Source organism: Cynocephalus volans, chromosome 10 (genome assembly GCF_027409185.1).
Source record: "Cynocephalus volans isolate mCynVol1 chromosome 10, mCynVol1.pri, whole genome shotgun sequence".
In the NCBI taxonomy this organism is placed as follows: Eukaryota; Metazoa; Chordata; class Mammalia; order Dermoptera; family Cynocephalidae; genus Cynocephalus; species Cynocephalus volans.
Window position 1 is genome coordinate 25,917,049 of NC_084469.1, and position 21,687 is coordinate 25,938,735.

Below are 21,687 nucleotides of genomic sequence, written 5' to 3' on the forward strand. Positions count from 1 at the left end.
ACCCCGGGGCTCACTCGGGAGAGTGTGGTGCTGATAACACCAAGGCCGCAGATTCGGATCCTATATAGGGATGGCCGGTGCGCTCACTGGCTGAGCGCGGTGTGGACGACACCAAGCCAAGGGTTAAGATCCCCTTACCGGTCACAAAAAAAAAAAAAATTGTTTTTAGAGCCGGCCCGTGGCTCACTCGGGAGAGTGCGGTGCTGATAACACCAAGGCCATGGGTTCGGATCCTATATAGGGATGGCCGGTTAGCTCACTGGGTGAGCATGGTGCTGACAACACCAAGCCAAGGGTTAAGATCCCCTTACTGGTCATCTTTTGAAAAAAAAAAAGATTCAGTGAGATTTCTTTTAAAATAAAGTTCTCTCATAATGATGAATTGAGCCCTGTCACTTGATGGTAGAATCAGCAAAACCTGGAGGATGTTATTTGGAATTGACATTCTCTATTGTAATTTTGTTCCTGTTCATTTTTAAATTTTCTTTTTGTTTTACTGGAAAGGAAAGATGATGTTTTAAATGCTAAAAAAGTGTACAAGTTGCTTTGTTACAATAAAACTAAATGTGTACACACACGATTCAGAGAGCTTGAAGAAATACATTAAATATACTTTATTTAAATAGCATTAAACATAGTTGGCTCCATGCCAATTGGTCCTGGTGTTGGGGTAAACGGGAATTGAAAGTAAAATTGGGCTGGCCAGTTAGCTTAGTTGGTTAGAGTGTGGTGTTGTAACTCCAAGGTCAAGGGTTTGGATTCCCATACTGGCCAGCCACCAAAGAAAAAAAAAAAAAAAAAAAAGCAGGGAAGCAAAAAGGAGTGAAGCAGATTCCAGCTTTCAGTTGCTTAGCTCAGAAATTCCAGCAATCCCTGTAGTTCCTTGCAACTCCTTACCACCTCTGGGATGGAGAGCAGAGTCTGGAAAAGAAAGGCAGAAAAGGCAGCTCCGGACCACAGGCCTAAGGCCCAGGGCTCCCAGCCCCAGGAAGTACCCACTGAGTTAGAGGGCAGAAACAGAAGCCACAGAGAAGACTGTGATGGTGAGTCAGGCCCGTCTCTCAGTACAGGCTGGGAACTAGAGTCATGCTCATCAGTACCTCCTGGGACCAGGCCTTGTACCAGGTGCCTTAGTCATATCAACTCCCTCCCTCCTTTACCTCATAAATGTGCTGAACAATGTCGTCCAGTTTCTTTAACTCCTTGTCAGAGCGCCGAAGATTCTCCTCTAGGATGTTTCTCTAGAAAGCAAATAGGTTTCATAAGTCCTATGCTTAAAAGAACAGGATAGCTTTGTATGGTGGAGAAACATGGCAAAGAACTTGATAGTGGTGGTAGGAAATGGCCCTGGAACAGCATGGAAATTCTTACATGGCTCTGGAATTTGCCCATGAGTTTTGTCTTCTCATTTTTCATCTCCAGCAACATCACCCTCAGCTTGTCCACCTATGGATAAGTCCAGCTCAACAGAGGCACAGCCTGAGATCCCCACCAGTTGCCCAGCTCTTTTACTAACTAATGGGAGAGTCACCTCCTGGGAGAGCCACACTTTCTCCTGGATCCAGTTAGTGGCCATGGGCTGACAGCTGGGGTCCAGCTGGCCTGCCAGGGTCTCCTGGAGCACCTTAGTCTCTGTCTCCGCACGCCGAAGTGAGCGGGTGAGCTGGGTCACCTCCTCTCTAAGGCTCTGGGAATGAGAATGGAGAGGTATCCAATAGCCCTCAAAGGTCTACTCTATCTTTATCCCATGTGGTGAACAAATGTAGACCAGGGTATCCACTTCTCCTATTTGGGATCCTGGCTACCAGTGACATAGAAGGCAGGGCATCATGATGAACATACCATGAGCTCACCACTCTTGTTTATCTGCTCTAGGATCTTCTCATTCTGCTGCTGTATCAATTCCTGGAGCTCCTTTTCATTCTGTGAGGGAAAGAAGGTGAGAAGGCACTGAGGAAGAGCTGGCTTCTTCACAGGCCTTGCCAGGAGATAGGAGAGAGTGCCTGACCCATGCTCAGTCCATGTGGGACCAGGTGATACCATGCCAATTCTTCCTCCAGGGCCGAGTCAGGCAAGACACATTTCAGAGTTGAGAGAGTTCTGCTAGAGTTCCTAACTTCTCTCCTGGGTATGCCTAGGAAGATAGGTCAGCCCATAGCTGATTCCCAAGTATGTGAAATGTCTGACCCCAGGAAGGGCAAAACTAGGGCAGTGGTTGGAAAATCCCCACCACCCAGATTCCTGGAGAGACAATGGCTCCCTTAGGCCAATAAAGCTGCCCCAGTTTTTCATCGCCCCACTTCTAGGCTCCTCCTTCACCTTGTAGCGCAAGCACAAGGCCTGGTTCAGCTTCTCTATGTCTGCTTCCTTTGCCTTCTGGGCTTCCTGATGCTGTTCTTCCTGGGCCTGAAGCCTGGCCTGCAGATCACAACTACAGGAGGGAAGAATTCAGCATCATTCCTGTCCTCCTGAGGGCCAACTCGGCCATTGGGCATAAAGAGCTGTTTCACTGTCCCTGTGTCATCAAGACTGTATCCCACTAACATTTCTTGCTGCAGAGTCCTGATGGCTGCTTCTTTAGACTCTTGCAGCAGGGAACACAGTTTCTGAAGCTCAAGAGTCACAGAACTCATTTCTGCCAGGCTCTTCTCCATGCCTGGGGTCTCTGAAAGAGAAAATCTTAGATAGAGGTACAGCCCTTCAGCCCTGGAAGGAAGGAATGCATAGCCATCATTTCCACAACTCTTTTCCATGTTCCCTACCCACGGGATTTGAATGTCCAGAACATTACAGATCCCAAAAGGCAGAAATAAAACAAGCCCAAACAGAATTGAGGTTTGTAGAGCAAAGCATTTCTCACTACTTTTGTCTCTACTCATCACCACCAGATTTTCTAGAAATGAGGCAGGATCCCTGGAGCCCATCCTAACCTGTAGGCTGAAGGGAAACCACTGATGCTACTCTGGTGAAGGCACTCTTGTCACTTCCAAGCAAAGGCATAGGAGCTGATTCTGGCTCTAAAACAAAAAACAACCACAGGAAGAGGGCTCTTCTGGTGACACAGAAGAGTTACCATAAAGGAGGAGTTACCATTCAGGGAGTTACCAAAAAGGAGGCCAGGGAGAGATAGACAGATCTGATGGTAGGCATCTTCAACAGCTGAAGATATCAGGAGCAGGGTCACAGCTTTCCCACCCCCAAATCCCAGGGCCTTTAACCTTCATCTGCCACTGCTGTCAAGATGCTTCCCGTGAATGCGGTATCATTGGGTGGAAGGTGTTCCCAGACAGGAGTACAGGCTGTGTTCAGCAGATGGGCCTCTGGTTTAGCCTAAGGGCAGAGTAGAAAGAGCTATCAGCTGCTCTTCAGGGTAGTGATTTTTCTGAGCTCCCAGGTACTCCCAGCCATCCTCTATCTTCTATTCCTCCATTAGTGCCTTTTCCTGAAATGTTTATATTCTTAAGTCTCTCTCACTAAAACAACAATAATTTAAAAAACAAAACAAAACATTTCTCTTACCTTAAATCCCCTTTCACTGTTTTTTCCTCTTTCCCTTTAATTAAAAAAAGAAAAGAAAAGAAAAAAGCCTACACTTCTTGCCTGTAATTCTCACCACCTATTGAATTCCTAGCCCACTACACCTACACTCAGGCTTCTGTCCCCCATTCTACCATAATTCTTGTCATTTGGTTTGCCAATGGCATTTTTACTTTCAAATGCAATGAACACTTTTCAGCTCTTGTTTTACCTGACCTATTTGATATTGATGACCATGCTTTTCTTTTAGAAACTTACTTTTCTTAGCTTCTGGGACATGACTCTCCTTCATAGGTAGGCCTCATACTTTTCTGGTTATTTTTTCTCTCTACCTGTAGGTCCTTCCTTAACTGTGGGTCTCTGGGTTCAATCCTTGACCCTCTTTTCAGTTTAATCCATTCCCTGGGTGGCCTCACTTTGGGAGCTCCACAAAAACATTCACTTTAAACTTCCACATGAATGACTTCAATCTCTCTCTCAACTGGATTTTTTCCAAGTCTCCAGACCCAAAGGCTAACTGCCTGTGAAAAATCTACCAGAATGTTCCACAGTCCACCTGAAACTTAGTATATAGAAAGCTGAGCTCAACATTTTCCTTGTCCCACCCAATCAAAAATCTGTTCCTATTCTTGTAGTTACTGTTCGGGGGGGGGGGGGGGGGTCAATCTGCTGGTCAAATCTAGCTTGCCAACTGTTTTTGTTTTTGTTTTTGTAAATGAAGTTTTATTGGAACACAGCCACAGCCATTCATTTACATATTGCCTATGGCTGTGCTTGAGCTACAAAGGCAGAGTTGAATAGTTGAGGCAGAAACCACACGGCCCACTAAGCTGGAAATACTTATTATATGGCCCTTTGTAGGAAAAGTTTGCCAACTCCAGTTCTAGAAGAGAGCGTCACTATCTTTCTAGCAATCTAAGGGTCATCATTTACTCTTCTGCCTTATTCCTACATCAAGTTGGTCACCAGGTTCTATTACTTCTACCTCCTAAATATCTATTGAATCCATTCAATCCATCCCCTCCTCTCCACCCACTCTATAACTGTCATCAGTCCAAGCCTTCAAAATCTGGCCTCCTGCCTACTTCCCCAGTTTACATCTGTCTGTCTTCCCTGCTAGACAGATTTTTTCACATATTGTGTGCTTAGCACACAACTGGGGAAGAGGGTCAGATCATATGCATTTCCAGATTTCAGGATCTTCATTGTATCTTTAACTGTTGAATAAGTTAATTTAACTCTGTATTCTGAAAGATATCAACCATTTATTGTTGAGTGTGCACTGTGGAAAAGCAGGGATAAATGTCTGCCTTCTTTAAGCATAGTCCACACTTGTTTAGGAGCACGGTGGTAACATCGAGGTCAAGGGCTTGGATCCCCTTACCATCAGGCTGCCCAAAAAATAAACAAACAAATATAGTCTAGTTGAAGAGACCAGACATCCAAAGAAAATTAATATAAGTGCAGACTAGCCATAACTCAGTTGGTTAGAACACAGTTTTATAACACCAAGGTCAAGGGCTCAGATCCCCATACCGGCCAGCTGCCAAAAAAAAAAAAAAAGAAAGAAAAGAAAGAAAATTAATATAAGTGCAAAAAGAGAGTAAGTTGTGAGGAATATAACAGAAGAGATCACCAGGTCCATGTGATTTCAAAGAAGGTGAACCAGGGAGGATTTAAATAGGAAAGGAAAAGGTATTTCCAGTTTGAAGATAGAAGAAAATGGATGTGGGAATAACATGAGTCTGGGTGTGAGTGGGAACAGGACATGTGGGTAGTGTATAGGCAGTCTAGTTGGAGTAAAGGGTTCATAATAGGGAGGTAGGAGACAGATGAAGAAAAGTTTGAGCAACAGACTAAAGACTGAAAGTGATTAAAGGTCACAGAGATGGAACAAGAATAGTGTTTTAGGAAGACTACTCTATACAATTGGAAGATACAATTGGAAGGGAAGAAAAGGAAACCCAGGACCCTACCTTCTCCTCTAGTTTTGTCTGTAGGAAGAGGGTCAGGTGATGTAGTTGCTCAGTCAGCACTCCTAGCTCTTGGGAATACTGGCGTATCTTCTTCAGGTCTTGCTCCTGGTTCTCTGCTATGATACTGGCCAGTTTAGCCCTGAAATAGGGAACAGGGAGGATGACCAAAGACCAGGTTATCTTCTCTTAACGCTTCTCCCAAATCCCCACATAGAGGTGTATTCAAGAAGAGAAACAAGAGGCTCGACATTTGTCACAATTCTCTTCTTAGAGACTTTGGCTTCTAGAAGTGTTCCTGGGAAAAACAAACAGTTGGGGGAAAGCAAAGGAAGGTAGAGATCTTACTTTAGGTTCTCTACAGTGTCCTTGAGGTTCTCACACTGCAGGCTGCGCTCTCGGAGCACTTCCAGCGTGGTTTTCAACTGACACTCAACCTGGCCCAGCTCCAAGTGAGCAACCTGATTCTCTTGGTCGGCAAACTGGGAAGACAGAAGGAAGAGAGGGAAGGGGAAAAATGAGTCCAAGTGGGCAATTTTACAGCTCTGAGGACAGGCTTTTTCCAGCCCACAGTCTCAAACTTCACCTCAATACCTTCAGGCAAGAATCACTCTCTTGAAGTTTACCAGCTCCCTTACCCCAAGCCATATTCCTTACCTCCAGGGTCTCCTTCAGGTCCTGCACCTCCTTGGCCAGGACAGCCTGTTGTTGCTGCAGTTCTGCTTGCATGTGTTTTAGTGCCATCTCTTCCTTTTGCCATCTGCCAGAGACCTCATGTTAAATCCCATTTGGTCCTACTTCCTGGGTGCCTACTGCCACAATAACCTGATAGGAACTCACTGAGCAGCCTGCTCTTCATTGCTCTGGGTAAGCTGGCAAAGTAACTCATCCTTCGTGGCCAGTTCCTGGGCACAATGGGCATGCTGACTCTGTAGCTCTTTTAGCTGGCTGTCCATGCTGGCCAGAATCTGCAGCTGAGCCTGGAGATCTAGACCAAAAGTATACTAATGACACCATGTGGTCTCAGGCCACAAACTCCCCATACCTCTGCTCCAAAGCAAGTGCTCTAGAGTACTTCCTTGCTCTATTGCCACACTCTAAGCCTTAACTGGGCTCAGCTGCTTACATGCATGCTGTGCACTGAGGTGTGCACGCAAACACACACCTGATTCTAGGCGAATGTTTTCCAACTCCATTTGTTCTAGTTGGCCCTTGCAGTCCTTTAAATGGGCAGAGACTTGTTCCAGCTCCCTGGAAACCTAGGAAGAATAGATAGTTTTTCTCCTTTCCTCCTGAATTAAAAATCTCAGGATTGGGCTAGCCAGTTAGCTCAGTTAGTTAGAGCGCGCCTCATAACACCAATGTTACAGGTTCGGATTCCCATTCTAGCCAGCCAAAAAAAAAAAAGAATCCCAAGACTCAGTCCAGCTTCTCTTTCTGGACCAGACAGCAAATTACCTTGTTCCTGCACAGCAACATTGCAAAATATAAGGTTCATCTTCAGAAAAAAGCAGAGACAGGAGAAAAGTTGCTGAATTAAAAAAAAAAGGTGCTAAAGGACAAAAAAACAGCTGGGCTCAAGGCCATCTTACAGCTAAAGGACCTGGCTGGTTCCAAACCCACAAGGTGGACAGAAAACGGGTGCACGGTAAGAGGCTAATGATATCACACATTAGAAAGCCCTTCTGCAAAGGAGGAGGAAACCAGACCTAAGCAGTCCCTACTCCTGGTTGGTACCTGCTGCTTTTCCTCAACTGCAGCATCACGTTCCTGAAGGGCCTGCCGGCTCTTGGCTGTGAGTTTCTCTGTCAGTTGTTGAGACCGCCTCAGCAAAGCCGTCCATGTTATGTACTACCAGGGGGAGCACGCAGGTCAGAAGAGCACCCTTGAGGCAAGACTCCTGACAGGGCTACCTATGAGTAAGGGAATGGTTATGATTGCCCCAAATACTCACATCCAGATGCATGGATATCCAGTCCTGTTGCAAGGAAGAAGTAAGACTCACTGTCTGCTGAGCCAGCTCTTCTTGCTCTGTATGAAGCCCTACCTACAAGAGAAGGATTGCCTATGATGGGGGGCCCTTCCCTTTGGATTTTACAGCAAAATAGGTATATGTGACCATCCTCTCAGTGTGTCAGCATGGACCCCAGGAAAGAAAATGCTTTTAAATTACCAGTTGGGTCTGGGTTTCCTTCAGAAGGCCTCTGAATTCCCACATGGATGCCTGGTCCTGTTCCAGCTGGCTGATGCGCTGGCTGGCATGTGCACAGAAAGCCTCCAGCACTATCTCTGCCTATTTAGGGAAGAGGTTGCAAGGACACAATGGGCAGCAGAGGGAAACAGCACAAAAAGCCACAACCATCCGACACCCCAACAGTTCAGTTCTTCATTCCCCAGGGCAGGCCAGTTCTTAGGCCACCCATCTATGTCTCAAGTACATTCATGTGGTGACCTCCCACATCCAGGAACAAACACCTGGCACCTTACCGCATCCTTGCCTCTGAGGGCCATTTCTTCTCTGTGCCTTGCCTCCTCCCTTTCTGCTTTGAGGCTCTGGAGCTTTGCCCTCAATTTCTTCAACATATCAAAACAGCAGGAGACCAAGGTTTCTGTACGCCGAGACTACAAGGTAAGAATCAGATGCTGTGTCTGGTCCCTTTTTTTGGCTTTCAGTCCCACCAGAGGCCTCTATCTCTGTCTTCTTATTGCTTACCTCCTGACTCACAGTAGTTTTATCTTCTTCTAAATGCAACAAGGATAGGTCAAGTAAGGATATCAGCTCTTTAGAGACTGGCACCCATGATTGCTGTAGAGGGAAAGATAGCTAGGCTAGATCAAATAAAGCCACTAAGCAGGAGGCAGACGCACTGGGGAAAAAAGCCACTGACCCCAATTCAAAGCTTCCAATAAGGAAATGTCCTTAACAAAGGTTTGGAGAACTCCCTTCACACCACGGCTGAGTATCACCGTCTACTAACCACCCAGGATTCTTCATTCTTGATGTTCACAGGAGACCCACAGTGGTATAAGGTCAATCTACACTTACCATAGCATTCCTGACCTGCTGCAGGGCCTGTCCAATCTCTTGGCTCTCCTGAAGACGTTGAGGTTTCTTAGTTATCTAGCCAGAGAAACAGAGTTGTTACTTTTGAGTAGGCAATGTGCACCACCAGTACCTCATACCCCCTCCTACATGGTGAGTTATAGGAGCCTTTCCTATCAAAAGCAGGAACAAGGCTCACAACTAGATAAAGCCAACTCAGAAAAAAAATCCAGAGGCAGGTAAAAAGTTCCTTTTTAAGATAACTTTCTTTTCTAATTATAAGGATAATACATGTTTATTATAATATTTTGGAAAATACAAAAGTAAATAGAAAGGAAAGAGAAATCTTTAATAATTTCACCACCTACAGCAGTGATTCCTAACCGACAATATAGCACCCACCCCAGAGATTCCAATATACTTCAGTATAGCAGATATATAAACAATATATACAATATACCAGAGACTTACTGATGAGTATAATATTTCCCTCAGGTGTCAGGGAAAAAGCTGTAGACCACTAATTTAGAAATAAATTACTATATTCAATAAATTTCAAGATGACTATCTTTTCACATTTTAAAACCTCTGAGATTGGGATGTATCTTAATATCGATAGTGTCTTAGATTTGACAAAACACAGTGATACTTAAGAAAAACTACAATTGAGATAATATATAAATAAATATGGGGTCCTGCTTTCATTATTTAATTTTTCCTCATTGTAATAGCCTCAACTGGGATATCTGCTTTAGGGGTAACTATCAAAGTACAGTACCACCTGTTTTTAACTTCTGCTGGTATTAAGATCAGTCTCAAAGCCTCTCAGAGGTTACTGATCCCTGATTTCCTTTCTTTAAAAACCATGATCTAGGGCCGGCCTGTGGCTCATTTGGGAGAGTGTGGTGCTGATAACACGAAGGCCACGGGTTCGGATCCCTATATAGGGATGGCCAGTTAGCTCACTTGGGAGAGCGTGGTGCTGACAACACCAAGTCAGGGGTTGAGATCCCCTTACCAGTCATCTTTTAAAAAAAAAACAACAAAAAACCCCATGACCTTATGTTAAACTTATTTTTCCACGTTATGAAAAACTCTTCATAAACATTCTTTTTATGTTTTTTTTTTTTTTTTAGGTTCTCTAAGGTAGAATGTAAACATTCTTTTTATTGACTACAGAATATTCTATCTTATGAATATACCATTATTTTGATTTTATTTTTTTCATTATTTAAAAATATAATGTTACCATCATTATTCAGAATTTTTTTTCCTTAGGATATATCCCTGGAAGTAGTGTTACTGGGTCAAAAAGTTTGAAATGTTTTAAGGGTCTTACCTAAATTGCCTTCAAAAAAAGATGAACCAATTTATACCAAACTGACAAAAGCACAACGTTTACCAGCATTATCTATTTTATTCTTTGCTATTTTGTCAGAAGAAATGGCATCTCATTGTTTCAATTTGGCTTTCTTTGGTTACCAGTAATGCTAACTTTCTCAACTATTCATTAGTCATTTTTATTTTCTTATTTTTTAAGTAATGATCTCAAAGGCAACAGAGCTCTACAAAAACTAAAGTTCTAAGAGAAAAGTAGTTTTCATTACTGCTGAAAGGCAGCCATCATCTGGGGAAAGGCTACTGCTGGAGCAGCAGTGCTGAGTCATAATGTTGTGGCAGTCTGGATTTAAGAGGGCAGAGTTGCATCATCCTCAGATCTCTTGGAATTCATAGCTCCCTTCCCTGGCAAAGCAGTTATCATTCCATACTGCATCGTGCAGTAAGGCACAGAGTAGCCCATGAGCCCAGGATAGGGCACACATACCACTCAGAGCTGGGCAGTCAGGCAGGTGATGAGATTAGTATGAAGGAGGCAGCCAAGCGGCAAGGACATGGCATGGTAATGTGAAATGGCTGAAGGTGATGTCATTTGCCCTCTTCCGTTCTGATTCAGTGGCCTCCAAAGGGACCTGGCAAGCTTCAGGAAAAGAGGATACAAGGCAGATTCATGGATGGGAAATGAGGTCAAGGAAAGATGAAAGAATACAAAGATAAGAAAACACAGGAGAAATTGAGCAGCTAGACGAGTGAGGAGTCTATTGATTCCAGGATTTTTGGCAAAAGGTAAAGTTATTACTTGAGGATATTTTCAACCCAAAGGAGATCTTTGGGCATCTCTTAGCCACAGCCACCTATCATCTCAACAGCCACAATATTGAGACTCTCAATTCCTTCCCCTGACACCATTCCCTTCCTTCCCAGGCCTACATTCTCACAGCTAGAGTCCTCTAGAACAGAGGTCTTTTTTTTTTTTTTTTTCCAAAAGATGACCGGTAAGGGCATCTTAACCCTTGACTTGGTGTTGTCAGCACCACGCTCTCCCAAGTGAGCCAACCGGCCACCCCTATATAGGGATCCGAACCTGTCGCCTTGGTGTTATCAGCACCACACTCTCCCAAGTGAGCCATGAGTCGGCCCTATGCCAAAAATCTTAATGAACTTTCATCAAAAAATTTTAATGATCCACTGACATAATTAGTCTTCCTCCATTTTGCTGAAAACATGCAAAAATGATGTCTTATATAATAATTGTAGTCACTCATTTTCTCACCATGTACACAGATATTTTCTATTGTCCTTTGATTGCTATTGCCTGACAACATAAGATTCAGGATAGGAAGTATGCTCTTCCTTAGTAAAGTAGGCAAGGACAAATGAGAATAGGAAAGTAGAAAAAAAATTAGTAAAGAGTATATTTGGAAGATGAAGATATAGAAACTGATTCCTTTAAAACTTTCCTTGCTTACATCCACTTGGAAAGTGTTTTTTTTGACAGCTGGCTGGTACAGGGATCCAAACCCTTGACCGTGGTGTTATCGGCACCACGCTTTAACCAAGTGAGCTAACCAGACAGCCCCTTACTTAAAAGTCTTGATGTACCCCAGGGGCATAGTAAGTATCCATAGCTTTAAGAGATTTTTCCAGATCCTCAGCTTTTACACATATTCTAGAATGAGCCTGTGATTAAGGAATCAGTCCCCTTTGCCCTCTGGCAGCTTATCAGCTTACATGCTGAGGAAGAGGGCTCAGTGGGATCCTCCAAGCTTTGGGAAGAACCTTCTTACCCAACTGGGAGAGGTGTCAGTCTGTGTGCTACTGTCTTGGGCTTCTGGGTGAGGGACAGCCAGCTGGCTCTTCCAGTCCCGCAGCTGGCATGAGAGAACCTCCAGAATGACAAGAGAGCTCAGCAGATTATCTTCCAGGTCATGTCGTGATAAGGCAGTCAGATCTGGAGGATGGCTGCAGCAGGAAAAGAACATGAGGAAAAGAAAAGGAAGGAAAGGGATGGGAGTGGCAGGTCCAGGGTAATGGAATACATGAGGCACAAGGATTCAGGGGCACTTACCCCAACAGGAGATGCGCTGTCTCAGAAGCACTGTCCTTGGTGCCAAATGGGCCAGTCTGGGATGTGTTTGTACTCTTTTCCTGTGGTGCTAGGGGAGTAAACCAAGTCCCCACTGAGCAAGTAGAGAAAGAAGTAGTGCCAACTGCAGCATCCTGAAGCATGGAGGGAAGGGATAAGCTTTGGCGGAGATTTTCTAGCATGACTGAAGTATTTACACCTTTTTCCAGCCAGGCCAGTGGGGACATCCAAGACTCTGTATCAGAGCTGAGAATCCTACCAGCATCTTCTACTGCTGGACCTGGAGCTGCCTGAGATTCCATTTCTACTGGATTTGGTGTCAGGCATGTGGACAGAATATCTTCCACATCTGAGATAAGTGCTTGATCTTCCGATTCACCCTCCTCAGTGGTTGTGGGAAAGCTTATTTTTCTTTCCTCTATAGCTCTGTGCTCTACAGTTTCCTCCCCTGGTTCCACATGATTGACAGGGAAATCTGCTGCCAAGGCAGCTGAAGGGGAAAGACAGAGCATGCAGGAAGGCAAGAAGACATTACTTTCAGAAGGCACTAAGTCCTCAGGCACAGCCTCAGTCCTACTGTCCCTCAGGCTTTCTTTGGAGCAGTCGAGTTGTTGCTCAGAACAAGAATTTGGTGGATACTCCAAGAGATGGGATTGAGAATCCTGAAATGTGGGTTCCTCAGGCATAGCAGCAACAACTTCTAGAAAGTTTTCTTCCATGCAGGGTGCCACCTCCTTTCTCACAAGATCTCCTGTCCTCAAAGGCTCATCTAGAGAGATGCTGTTTTTCTCTGCCATGCCATCTAAATGGGCCTCAAGTGTAATATCTCGCTGCTGCCCCACTGGAGAGGGTACAAGGATAATGGTTTTAACCTCATAGCTGTCCAGTGGGTCTACTGCTTCCTCAGATGTTTTGGGAGTAGAGTTGGTTTGGGGAATCAGATCTGGGGGCTGCTCATCTGACTCATACTGACAAGCTTCTAGCCTCTTTGAGGGATGGGTCAATTGTTCTGAAAGGGAGTCTATTCTCTTGGCGTTGACAAAATCTAGTGGTGATGAGTTGTTGCTGCCTTCCTGCCAAAGGAAACAAAAGTAATTAAGGCAGTCAATTCAGTTCCTAATATACAATTATGGGTACAAGATACTGTCCAAACTCAAAAAAGAAGAGTTTTCATTACCTCTGCTTAGGTAAGAACTTGGCTAAGCCTAGCTGCTCACTACAAACACCCAATAGTAGGGAAAGAAAAGCTGGTAAGCTATTTTGGGTCCTTCCAAGTGAGCCAGCCTACAGTACAAATACATGAGAATATCTATCCATATCATAGGGAGATGATAGCTTGAATGTGACCCAGCTCCTCTCCATTCCTAACTCCAACCCACTTCTAGGGGAAAAGGTAGAAGGGATCCATAGGGTATGAGTGAAGGCTTAAGCTCTATCAGAATCTAGAGTTGGTACAAGATTTTCTCCCTTTTGGAACAGATGAGAAGTCGGGGAACAGAGTTAGAGAGCACATGGACCACAAAGATCCATGGACCATAAGGAGAAAGGGCAACATCAACCTGTACCAGTGACCTAATCTCCCTGGACCACAAGAATTGAGGGTATCCTGAACCCAGTTGGCCCCTGGGATTTCCAGAGCTCTGGACTGTAGAGAAGGGGACTGAAGAGCAGAGATTCTTCCTCCATGTGCCATGATGAGGGACTAACAACCTCCCTACTACTGGTTCACAGGGACAATGATAACTGCATCTTCTACCACTTGCAGGATTGCTGGACCTGAGACTCAATGAACAACAAGGAAAATATAAATGAGCTTAAGTGGATCTATTAGCCAGAGAAAGGACAAACTCTAAGATACCTAGAAAAGGTAGACCTTAACAAAACAGAGCTGCTGGAAGAGACAGATAACAATTTGAACAATCACCACCACCACCACCACCAGGAGTACTTAAGAAGATTCAAGTACAACACACACAAAAGACTTTCTAGAAATAATAAATATCTTTTTTTTTTTTTTAAAAGATGACCGGTAAGGGGATCTTAACCCTTGACTTGGTGTTGTCAGCACCACGCTCAGACAGTGAGCGAACCGGCCATCCCTATATGGGATCCGAACCCGGGGCCTTGGTGTTATCAGCACCGCACTCTCCCGAGTGAGCCACGGGCCGGCCCATAATAAATATCTTAAATCAAAAATTTCAGTAAAATGAATTGAAAGAGAGGATGATCAGAGTTAAGACTGGAATTACTGGGCTGAACAAGTGGGAGAAATATCTTAAAGCAAAAATGAAAATACAAAGAAATATAAATATGAGGGAAAAGCTAAGACAAGCCCAGGAAACCTAACATTTGAATAAAAGTAGTTTCAAGAGAAAACAGAACATATACAGATGAGGTACTGATTAACATATATTAGAAGAAAATTTCCCTAAAGTAAAGAAAGATCTGAGACTGCACATTGAAATGGCTCACCCAGTTCCAAGCAGGACTGACAAGAAAAGATACATGTCTAAACACATAATTGTAAAATTTTGAACTACAAGAAAGAAAAAACTATTTTAGAAGCTTTAGATAGAAAGACAAATTATTTACAAAAAAAAAAAAAAAAAAAAATCAGACTTACATGATTAAAACAGTAAGGTTGAGCTGAAAAGGGCTTCTGACATTCTGGCACCATCCTATTTATTGACCTGGGTATTGGTTACATGGATGTCTGCTTCTACTAATTTGTTATGCTGTTATGTTGTGTTGTACTTTTACGTATCTTATTTAAGTTTTTAAATTTTTTTTTCAAAGTGCTAAAGGAAAGTAGAAAAAAGGGACTGGCAAAGAAATACCAGGCAGAAGTAAATAAAGAGAGCAGAGACAGTAATATTAATATCAGACAAGACAGAAGATAAGGTTATATATAGTACTCTTATAATAAAAGGCATAATAAAGATACATGATACAAAAAACATAAATCAGTCTGCTCTAAACAGTCTAGAAACTAAATATATAAAGCAAAGACTTAAAAGTTTGCTCTATTTATCCAGCTCCTACTTATTCCTTTTAAAAATCACTTTAAGGAAAAAATATTTGAAAATCATATACCTGCTAAGGGTTTATTATTCTTAATATATAAAGAACTCCTACAACCAAACAACAACAAAAAATCCCAATTAAAAAATGGGCAAAAGATTTAAATAGACATTTCACCAAAGAAGATATACAAATGGCCAATAAGCACATGAAAAGATGTTCAACACCAGTAATCATTAGGGAAATGCAAATCAAAACCACAATGAGATACCACTTCACATCCCTCAGGATGGCTACTATCAAAAATACAGAAAATACGGTGCTGGCCAGTTAGCTCAGTCAATTAGAGCACACAGTGTTATAACACCAAGATTAAAGGTTTGAAAGGCCATTTGCTAACAAATGTTAGCAAGGATGTGAAGAAACTGAAACCATTGTGCACTGTTGGTGAGAATATAAAATGGTGCAGCCACTATAAAAACAGTATGATGGTTCTTCAAAACATTAAAAACAGAATTACCATATTATCCAGCATTTACATTTCTCAGTATATATCCGAAAGAAGTGAAAGCTGGGTCTCAAAGAAATATTTGTGCACTCATGTTCATAGCAGCATTATTCACAGTAGCCAAAAGTGGAAGAAACCCAAGTGTGTATCAACAGATGAAGGGATTAACAAAATGTGGTATATAAAGGGGCCAGCCCGTGGCTCACTTGGGAGAGTGTAGAGCTGATAACACCAAGGCCACAGGTTCGGATCCCTATATAGGGATGGCCAGTCGGCTCACTTGGGAGAGCGTGGTGCTGACACCACCAAGTCAAGGGTTGAGATCCCCTTACCGGTCATCTTTATGGAAAAAAAAAAAAAAAAAGTTGTATATACATAGAATGGAATATTATTTAGCCCTTTAAAAGGAAGGAAATTCTGACACATGCTACAACATGGAATAATCTTGAAGACATCATCTTGATGAAAATATCTGGATCAGAGGCTCAAAGGAACCTAACCCTGTATTTCCACTAGGAGCAGCAGTTCAGCATTTGCTAGTTCATTGTTCAAGCAACTTTATAGAATATAGCTACCACAAATAATGAGAACTGGCTATATACTGTGATCCTATCAATAAATTAATTATGAATGTTCGCATATTATTAAAAAGAAAAATATGGAAAGATACACATTAGGGTGCTAAAATGGGTTCGTTACTTGGGAAGAGCAGGGCATGTGTGGGAGGGAGTGATTCCAAGAGAAGGGCAAAAGAGAAAGGTAAAGCTAAGCAAAAAAAAAAAAAAAAAAGGGTGGGGGGAAGAAGAGAAAAGGATTGCATTTGGGTGAAAGAAGTGCCTTGATAAAAAAGTATTATAATAATATATGAATGTGTGTGTACAGAAATATATACACACAAATACACACAGATGTATGAAAGGATTTTCAAATATGTTATGACAGTTATCTAAGATGGCAGAAATGTACTTTCTTCCTTACATTTATATATTGTTCAAATGCTTCAAACAATGAATATCTACTATACAAATAACCAAAAAATTTTAGAGTGCCACCTTCTAACACCAAGGTCAAGGGTTCAGATCCCCGCACCATCCAGCTGCCAAATAAATAAATAAATAACCAAAAATTTAAAAAGCAAAAATAGGGCCGGCCCGTGGCTCACTCGGGAGAGTGCGGTGCTGATAACACCAAGGCCCCGGGTTCGGATCCCATATACGGATGGCCGGTTCGCTCACTGGCTGAGTGTGGTGCTGACAACACCAAGTCAAGGGTTAAGATCCCCTTACCGGTCATCTTTAAAAATAAATAGATAAATAAATAAAAATAATAATAAAAATAAAAATAAAAAGCAAAAATAATAGCTATTTTGTCAGAGTAAAAAACCTCTTGTCTGTGTAGCAGACTACATTAGGAGGCAGTAAGCACTATAGCCAAGAGGGTAGGAAGGCTAGCCAGTTAGCTCAGTTGGTTACAGCACAGTGCCGATAAAGCCAAGGTTGAGGGTTCAATCCCTGAACCAGCCAGCCACCAAAAGAAAAAAAAGAGAGTAAGAGGAGACCTAAATTTCAGTCTACTCTGCTACTGTGATTAAATAGCTATGGTTAAATTCCATAAGCTCTACAGAGATCAGTTCCTACTGAGCACTTATTTCATTTTTTTTTTTTTTAAAAAGATGACCGGTAAGGGGATTTCAACCCTTGACTTGGTGGTGTCAGCACCACGCTCTCCCAAGTGAGCCATGGGCAGGTCCTGAGCACTTATTTCTTTTCTCCCTTAAGCTATACTGTTCAATATGGTAGCCACTAGCGCATGTGGCTATTCAAATTTAAATTAAATAAAATTAAAAATTCAGTTCCTGGGCCAGCCTGTGGCTCACTTGGGAGAGTGTGGTCCTGATAACACCAAGGCCACAGGTTCAGATCCCTATATAGGGATGGCAATTTGGCTCACTTGGGAGAGCATGGTGCTGACAACACCAAGTCAAGGGTTAAGATCCCTTTACCAGACATCATTTTGACAAAAAAAAAAAAAAAAAATTCAATTCCTCAGTTACACTAGCCACATTTCAAGTGCTCAATAACCTGTGAAAAGTAGCTACTATATTGGACAGTGCAGATTATCAAATATTTCCTCGTCTCAGAAAGTTCTATTAGATAGGAAGTGCTCGAGTTCTTTCAAGGAAGACCTGCTACCCTCATATTTTTGTTACTCAGGCTGTCATTTTTCTTTACAGTCTTCTTTCCCCCTCTAACCTATTTTATTTACATCCTACCTCCTAAAAATAATTCAGACTTCATGAAAAAGGACAGATAAGGATAATGAAATAAAGTCATGGTCAAAAAAGAAAGAGGAAGCGAATCTTCCTATTTCAGGAGTAACAGTAGCTGTACCTGATCATCAAATTTGATCCTGAGCTTTCTAGAAGCCAAAGCAAGAGGGAAAACATGGTAGACTATAAAGTTATCATCAGAAAGAGAAAATGATAGCCATTTCTTCAGGAAGACAATTTTCCCAGGCAGTAACATCTGAAAAATTCTTCGAGGAACCTTACAGAGAGGTCAATCTCCTTCCTTGACAAGTTTTTACAGCAACTAAAAAGCAGTTTCTACATGGCTACTTCTCTCAAGACCTTTGACAAAAGTGCTATTTAGCGAGGGCAACTCTGCAAGGGGCTAGTTTAAACTAAGGAGGTCTAAGTACCCTGCCTTCCAGTTGAGTAACTTGCTCCCAGGAGAGTTTTGACTACCCCTGGAGTGATGGATATTGCCTCACGCTTGCAGCAGATTGACCGTTCCGTAATTTAACCCATTTTAGAGGGAGTCCACTAATCAGTGTTATAGAATTTCTCGGTAGTTTAGTGAAGGTCGAAGGGAGGAGGAGGAAATAGAAACTAACAGCTAAATGGAGGTTCGGGTTCTCAGTGGATTTCCTTTAACCACCCTAGGGCACCTCTCTGTTGACCTGAATAGCTGTAAATGAATGTCACTGAGGTAGAGGACTTCATTATCGTTATTAATTACGTTCCAGCCCTGGCCCTCTGTTCCTCTGAGCTCTCGGACTGGGCAAACAGCCCAAGTGAAAAGCTGTCCAGGCGAATCTCACCTGCAGCCCCAGCTTGCACAGTGATGGGGTCAGTGAGGAGCAAACAGGGAGCTCTTTTCCAGAGTTGGTGAGGGCACCAGGCTGCAGGATAAGTTCTCGGAGAGGAGTCCTCATAGCTGGTTTTCCCTGAGAAAGAAAGCAAGAGCGAGGGTGAGGAAGCCTGGGCTCTGCCAGCTCACCCTTCCTCCCTCCCTACAAAGCCCAGGAGGCGATAAGAGGAGGCTCCCACCCCATTAGCGCTGAAGCAGCAGAAAGAACAAAGACTCCACGCGCCCCTCACCCCCAGGCTCGCTCGACCCAGCTTTCCAGAACGTTTGGAACTGCCAGCGCCCCCGCCCCAGGAGCCCCGGCCCAGCTCTCTCTTCTCGAGAGCTTTCCCGCTCACCGGCTGGGGCGAAGGCGACAGGCTGAGGTTCAGTTTTTTCACCCGCCACATCTTCCACACAGGAAGGCCTACCACATCCCAGACCAAATCGGAGACGCCATGTTCACCCGCCGTCCGTATTTGAACCTGCTCCGCGCTTCCCGATTGGCTGCATCAGGCGGGCGCATCCGCTCTCGGGGCTAGAGCCCAGCCTGCGGGTGGGCGGAGCCTGCGCTGGCCACGCCCCCAGCCCGGCCGCCCCACGGTGCGCGAGCTCCCCTGACTGGCCAACCCCTCGCCCTAGACGCAGGCGGAAGGGCAGGACGCGGCCCAGGCCCAAGGCGGTCTTGTGTCCTCACATCGGCGAGGACACCGCAGGTAGCTCGACGGTCAAGCAGTCCACCCCTCCTGCTTCCCAGTGGACCCCCTCACAGCCTGGCCTTAAGAAGTCTCTCCTTAGGTTCCTCTTAGTTACCTGCCGCCTCAGCCTTGACAGGAAATAGCCGGCCAGAGACTGTCTAGAGGGGAAAGGCGAGTGTAACGGTTTTACTTAGGTTCGGTCGGCCCTCGCAGAGGTCCCGCGTCCGTGACAGCCTGAGACGTAGTTCTTAACCTGGGCTGTAACGCCTCTTCAGAATTTCCGGGCTTTTCTTGCGACTTATCTTAGGGCCAGAAACAAGTTCACTGGAATAATAGCTAACGTGTATTGAATGAACATTGATGATGTGCCTGGCGCTGTTCCAAATGCTTTATGTATATTAATTCATTTAATCCTTATAAGAACCTATGAAGTACTATAAATATCCCCATTTTATAGACGAAATGAGTCATAGAGAATGTAATTTGCCCAGTGTCCCACAGACAGTAAATGGCAGAGCCAAGCTTCCAACCCACACTACTAACTAGTACATCCTACTGTCTCTTGAATCTCCTTTGTATCAGAAATCTATCCATCGAAGGTGGAATTGATTTTTGAAAACAGCTGAATGGTAAGTATTCGGAGTTAATTGTTTATGATAGCATGGGTTCCATTCAACACTCTGGAAGTCTTAATAAATCGGGAAAAGGCAGCAATACAAAGAGGAGGAACTATAGTCTATTGTAATATGTAGGGCCCTTAGGGGATGGGTTCCTCTAGAATGGTGTTGTCCAATACCTTAGGCCACTAGCTATATGTGGTTATAGAACACTTCAAATATGGCTAATCCAAATTGGGATGTGCAGGGCTGGCTGGTTAGTTCACTTGGTTAGAGCATGGTACTGACAATACCAACGTCAAGGGTTTGGATTCCCTTACTGGCCAGCAGCCAGAAAACCCAAAAACAAACTGGGATGTGTTATAGGTGTAAAATACATACTAGACTGTGAAGACTTTGTATAGAGAAAAAAAGATATTTTAGATATACTGGGTTAAATAAAATATAAATTTCATCTTTTTAAAAATTTATTTATTATTTTTTTTAAAGTCGACCGGTAAGGGGATCTTAACCCTTGACTTGGTGTTGTCAGCACCAGGCTCTCCCAAGCAAGCTAACCAGCCATCCCTATACAGGGATCCGAATTCGTGGCTTTGGTGTTATCAGCTCCACACTCTCCCAAGTGAGCTACGGGCCGGCCCTTTTTTTTTCTTACTTTTTGAATGTGGCTACTAGCAGACTTAAACTTAATTGTGTAGCTTGCACTATACGAGTATTACTATTGGACAGCACTGCTCTAGAAAAATTATGGTCCCAGCCTGCAAGCAGTAGAGGTAACAATTGCTTGAATGGAAAGGGGAGGGGGGAGAGAGGGGAGATGATACAAAAGGACTAACTTGAGCCTGAGATTGCCCAAGACTCTGCAGAAGGATTCCCAAAGAGTAAATACTTGTGGTCAATCAAAAAGACCCAGCAAATAAGACAAGGGTGGGAAGTGGCAGAAAAGCCGAGACAGAAAACTCTAAGTGCCAGTAGTAAAAGCCTGTATTATAGAAATGTGTGAATTGGAATGCTTAGTCCATGTTGCAGTTGGTATGTCACACGCTAGCTGGGTAGCTAAAAGAATGTATCAGGATTAGTTTGTTGAGGGCTGGCCGGTGGCTCACTTGGGAGAGTGGTGCTGACAACACCAAGTCAAGGGTTAAGATCCCCTTACCGGTCATCTTAAAAAAAAAAAAAAGAATTAGTTTGTTGAACTTTTTAAATTTCGTGGTGTTTTTCAAATTATTAAAATAATAGATGCCTGTTATAGCAAGAGAAACAATACAATGCAAAGATACATAAAGGCAAAGCCTCCCCCATCCATTCTACTTTCCTACAGTAACCAATTGTGTGTACACCTTTATAAAAAATATATGCGTGTATACACATAGAGATTTTGTTTGATTTATTTATACAAACACACACACTTTTTCCAAAAAATTGATGTACAGACTGGGGATGTCTGGAATTGAGGGCTAGTGCCTTTATTTTCTTTTTTCTGCCTTCTCTTTCCACTTGCATTACTCTTCTCTCCCTTTCAGCTTCTCTCTCACTTCTCACGTTTACTTTCTCTTTTGCTCTCTCTCTCATAGGGGAGGGGAAGAAATTCCATCCTTTACAAAAATAGGATTTCTTACACTTCTGCATTTTTGTCCTCATTCCATGTCTTGTATAAAGCTTTCCAAGCCCAGGGGCTGGCCAGTTAGATCAGTTAGAGCACAGCCTTGCAACACCAAGGTCAAGGGTTCAGATCCCC

General features: G+C 43.4%; 1 protein-coding gene across 1 annotated transcript; it reads right to left on the minus strand.

Annotated features, from left to right (window-relative positions):
• Positions 1–660: 660 nt before the first annotated feature.
• On the minus strand, positions 661–19,066 carry SPAG5 (sperm associated antigen 5). Its single transcript, XM_063112079.1, has 24 exons — positions 18,994–19,066; positions 18,609–18,734; positions 11,960–13,050; positions 11,679–11,853; positions 8,557–8,631; positions 8,224–8,316; positions 7,998–8,132; positions 7,684–7,803; positions 7,465–7,557; positions 7,248–7,361; positions 6,676–6,769; positions 6,351–6,498; positions 6,168–6,270; positions 5,859–5,992; positions 5,514–5,652; positions 3,219–3,330; positions 2,931–3,017; positions 2,545–2,665; positions 2,320–2,431; positions 1,843–1,923; positions 1,532–1,687; positions 1,372–1,446; positions 1,161–1,241; positions 661–921 (listed from the first exon to the last, which is right to left on the minus strand). Exons 1-24 carry the CDS (start codon positions 19,042–19,044, stop codon positions 850–852), a joined length of 3,588 nt encoding a protein of 1,195 aa, XP_062968149.1. The 5' UTR covers positions 19,045–19,066; the 3' UTR covers positions 661–849.
• Positions 19,067–21,687: the final 2,621 nt, after the last annotated feature.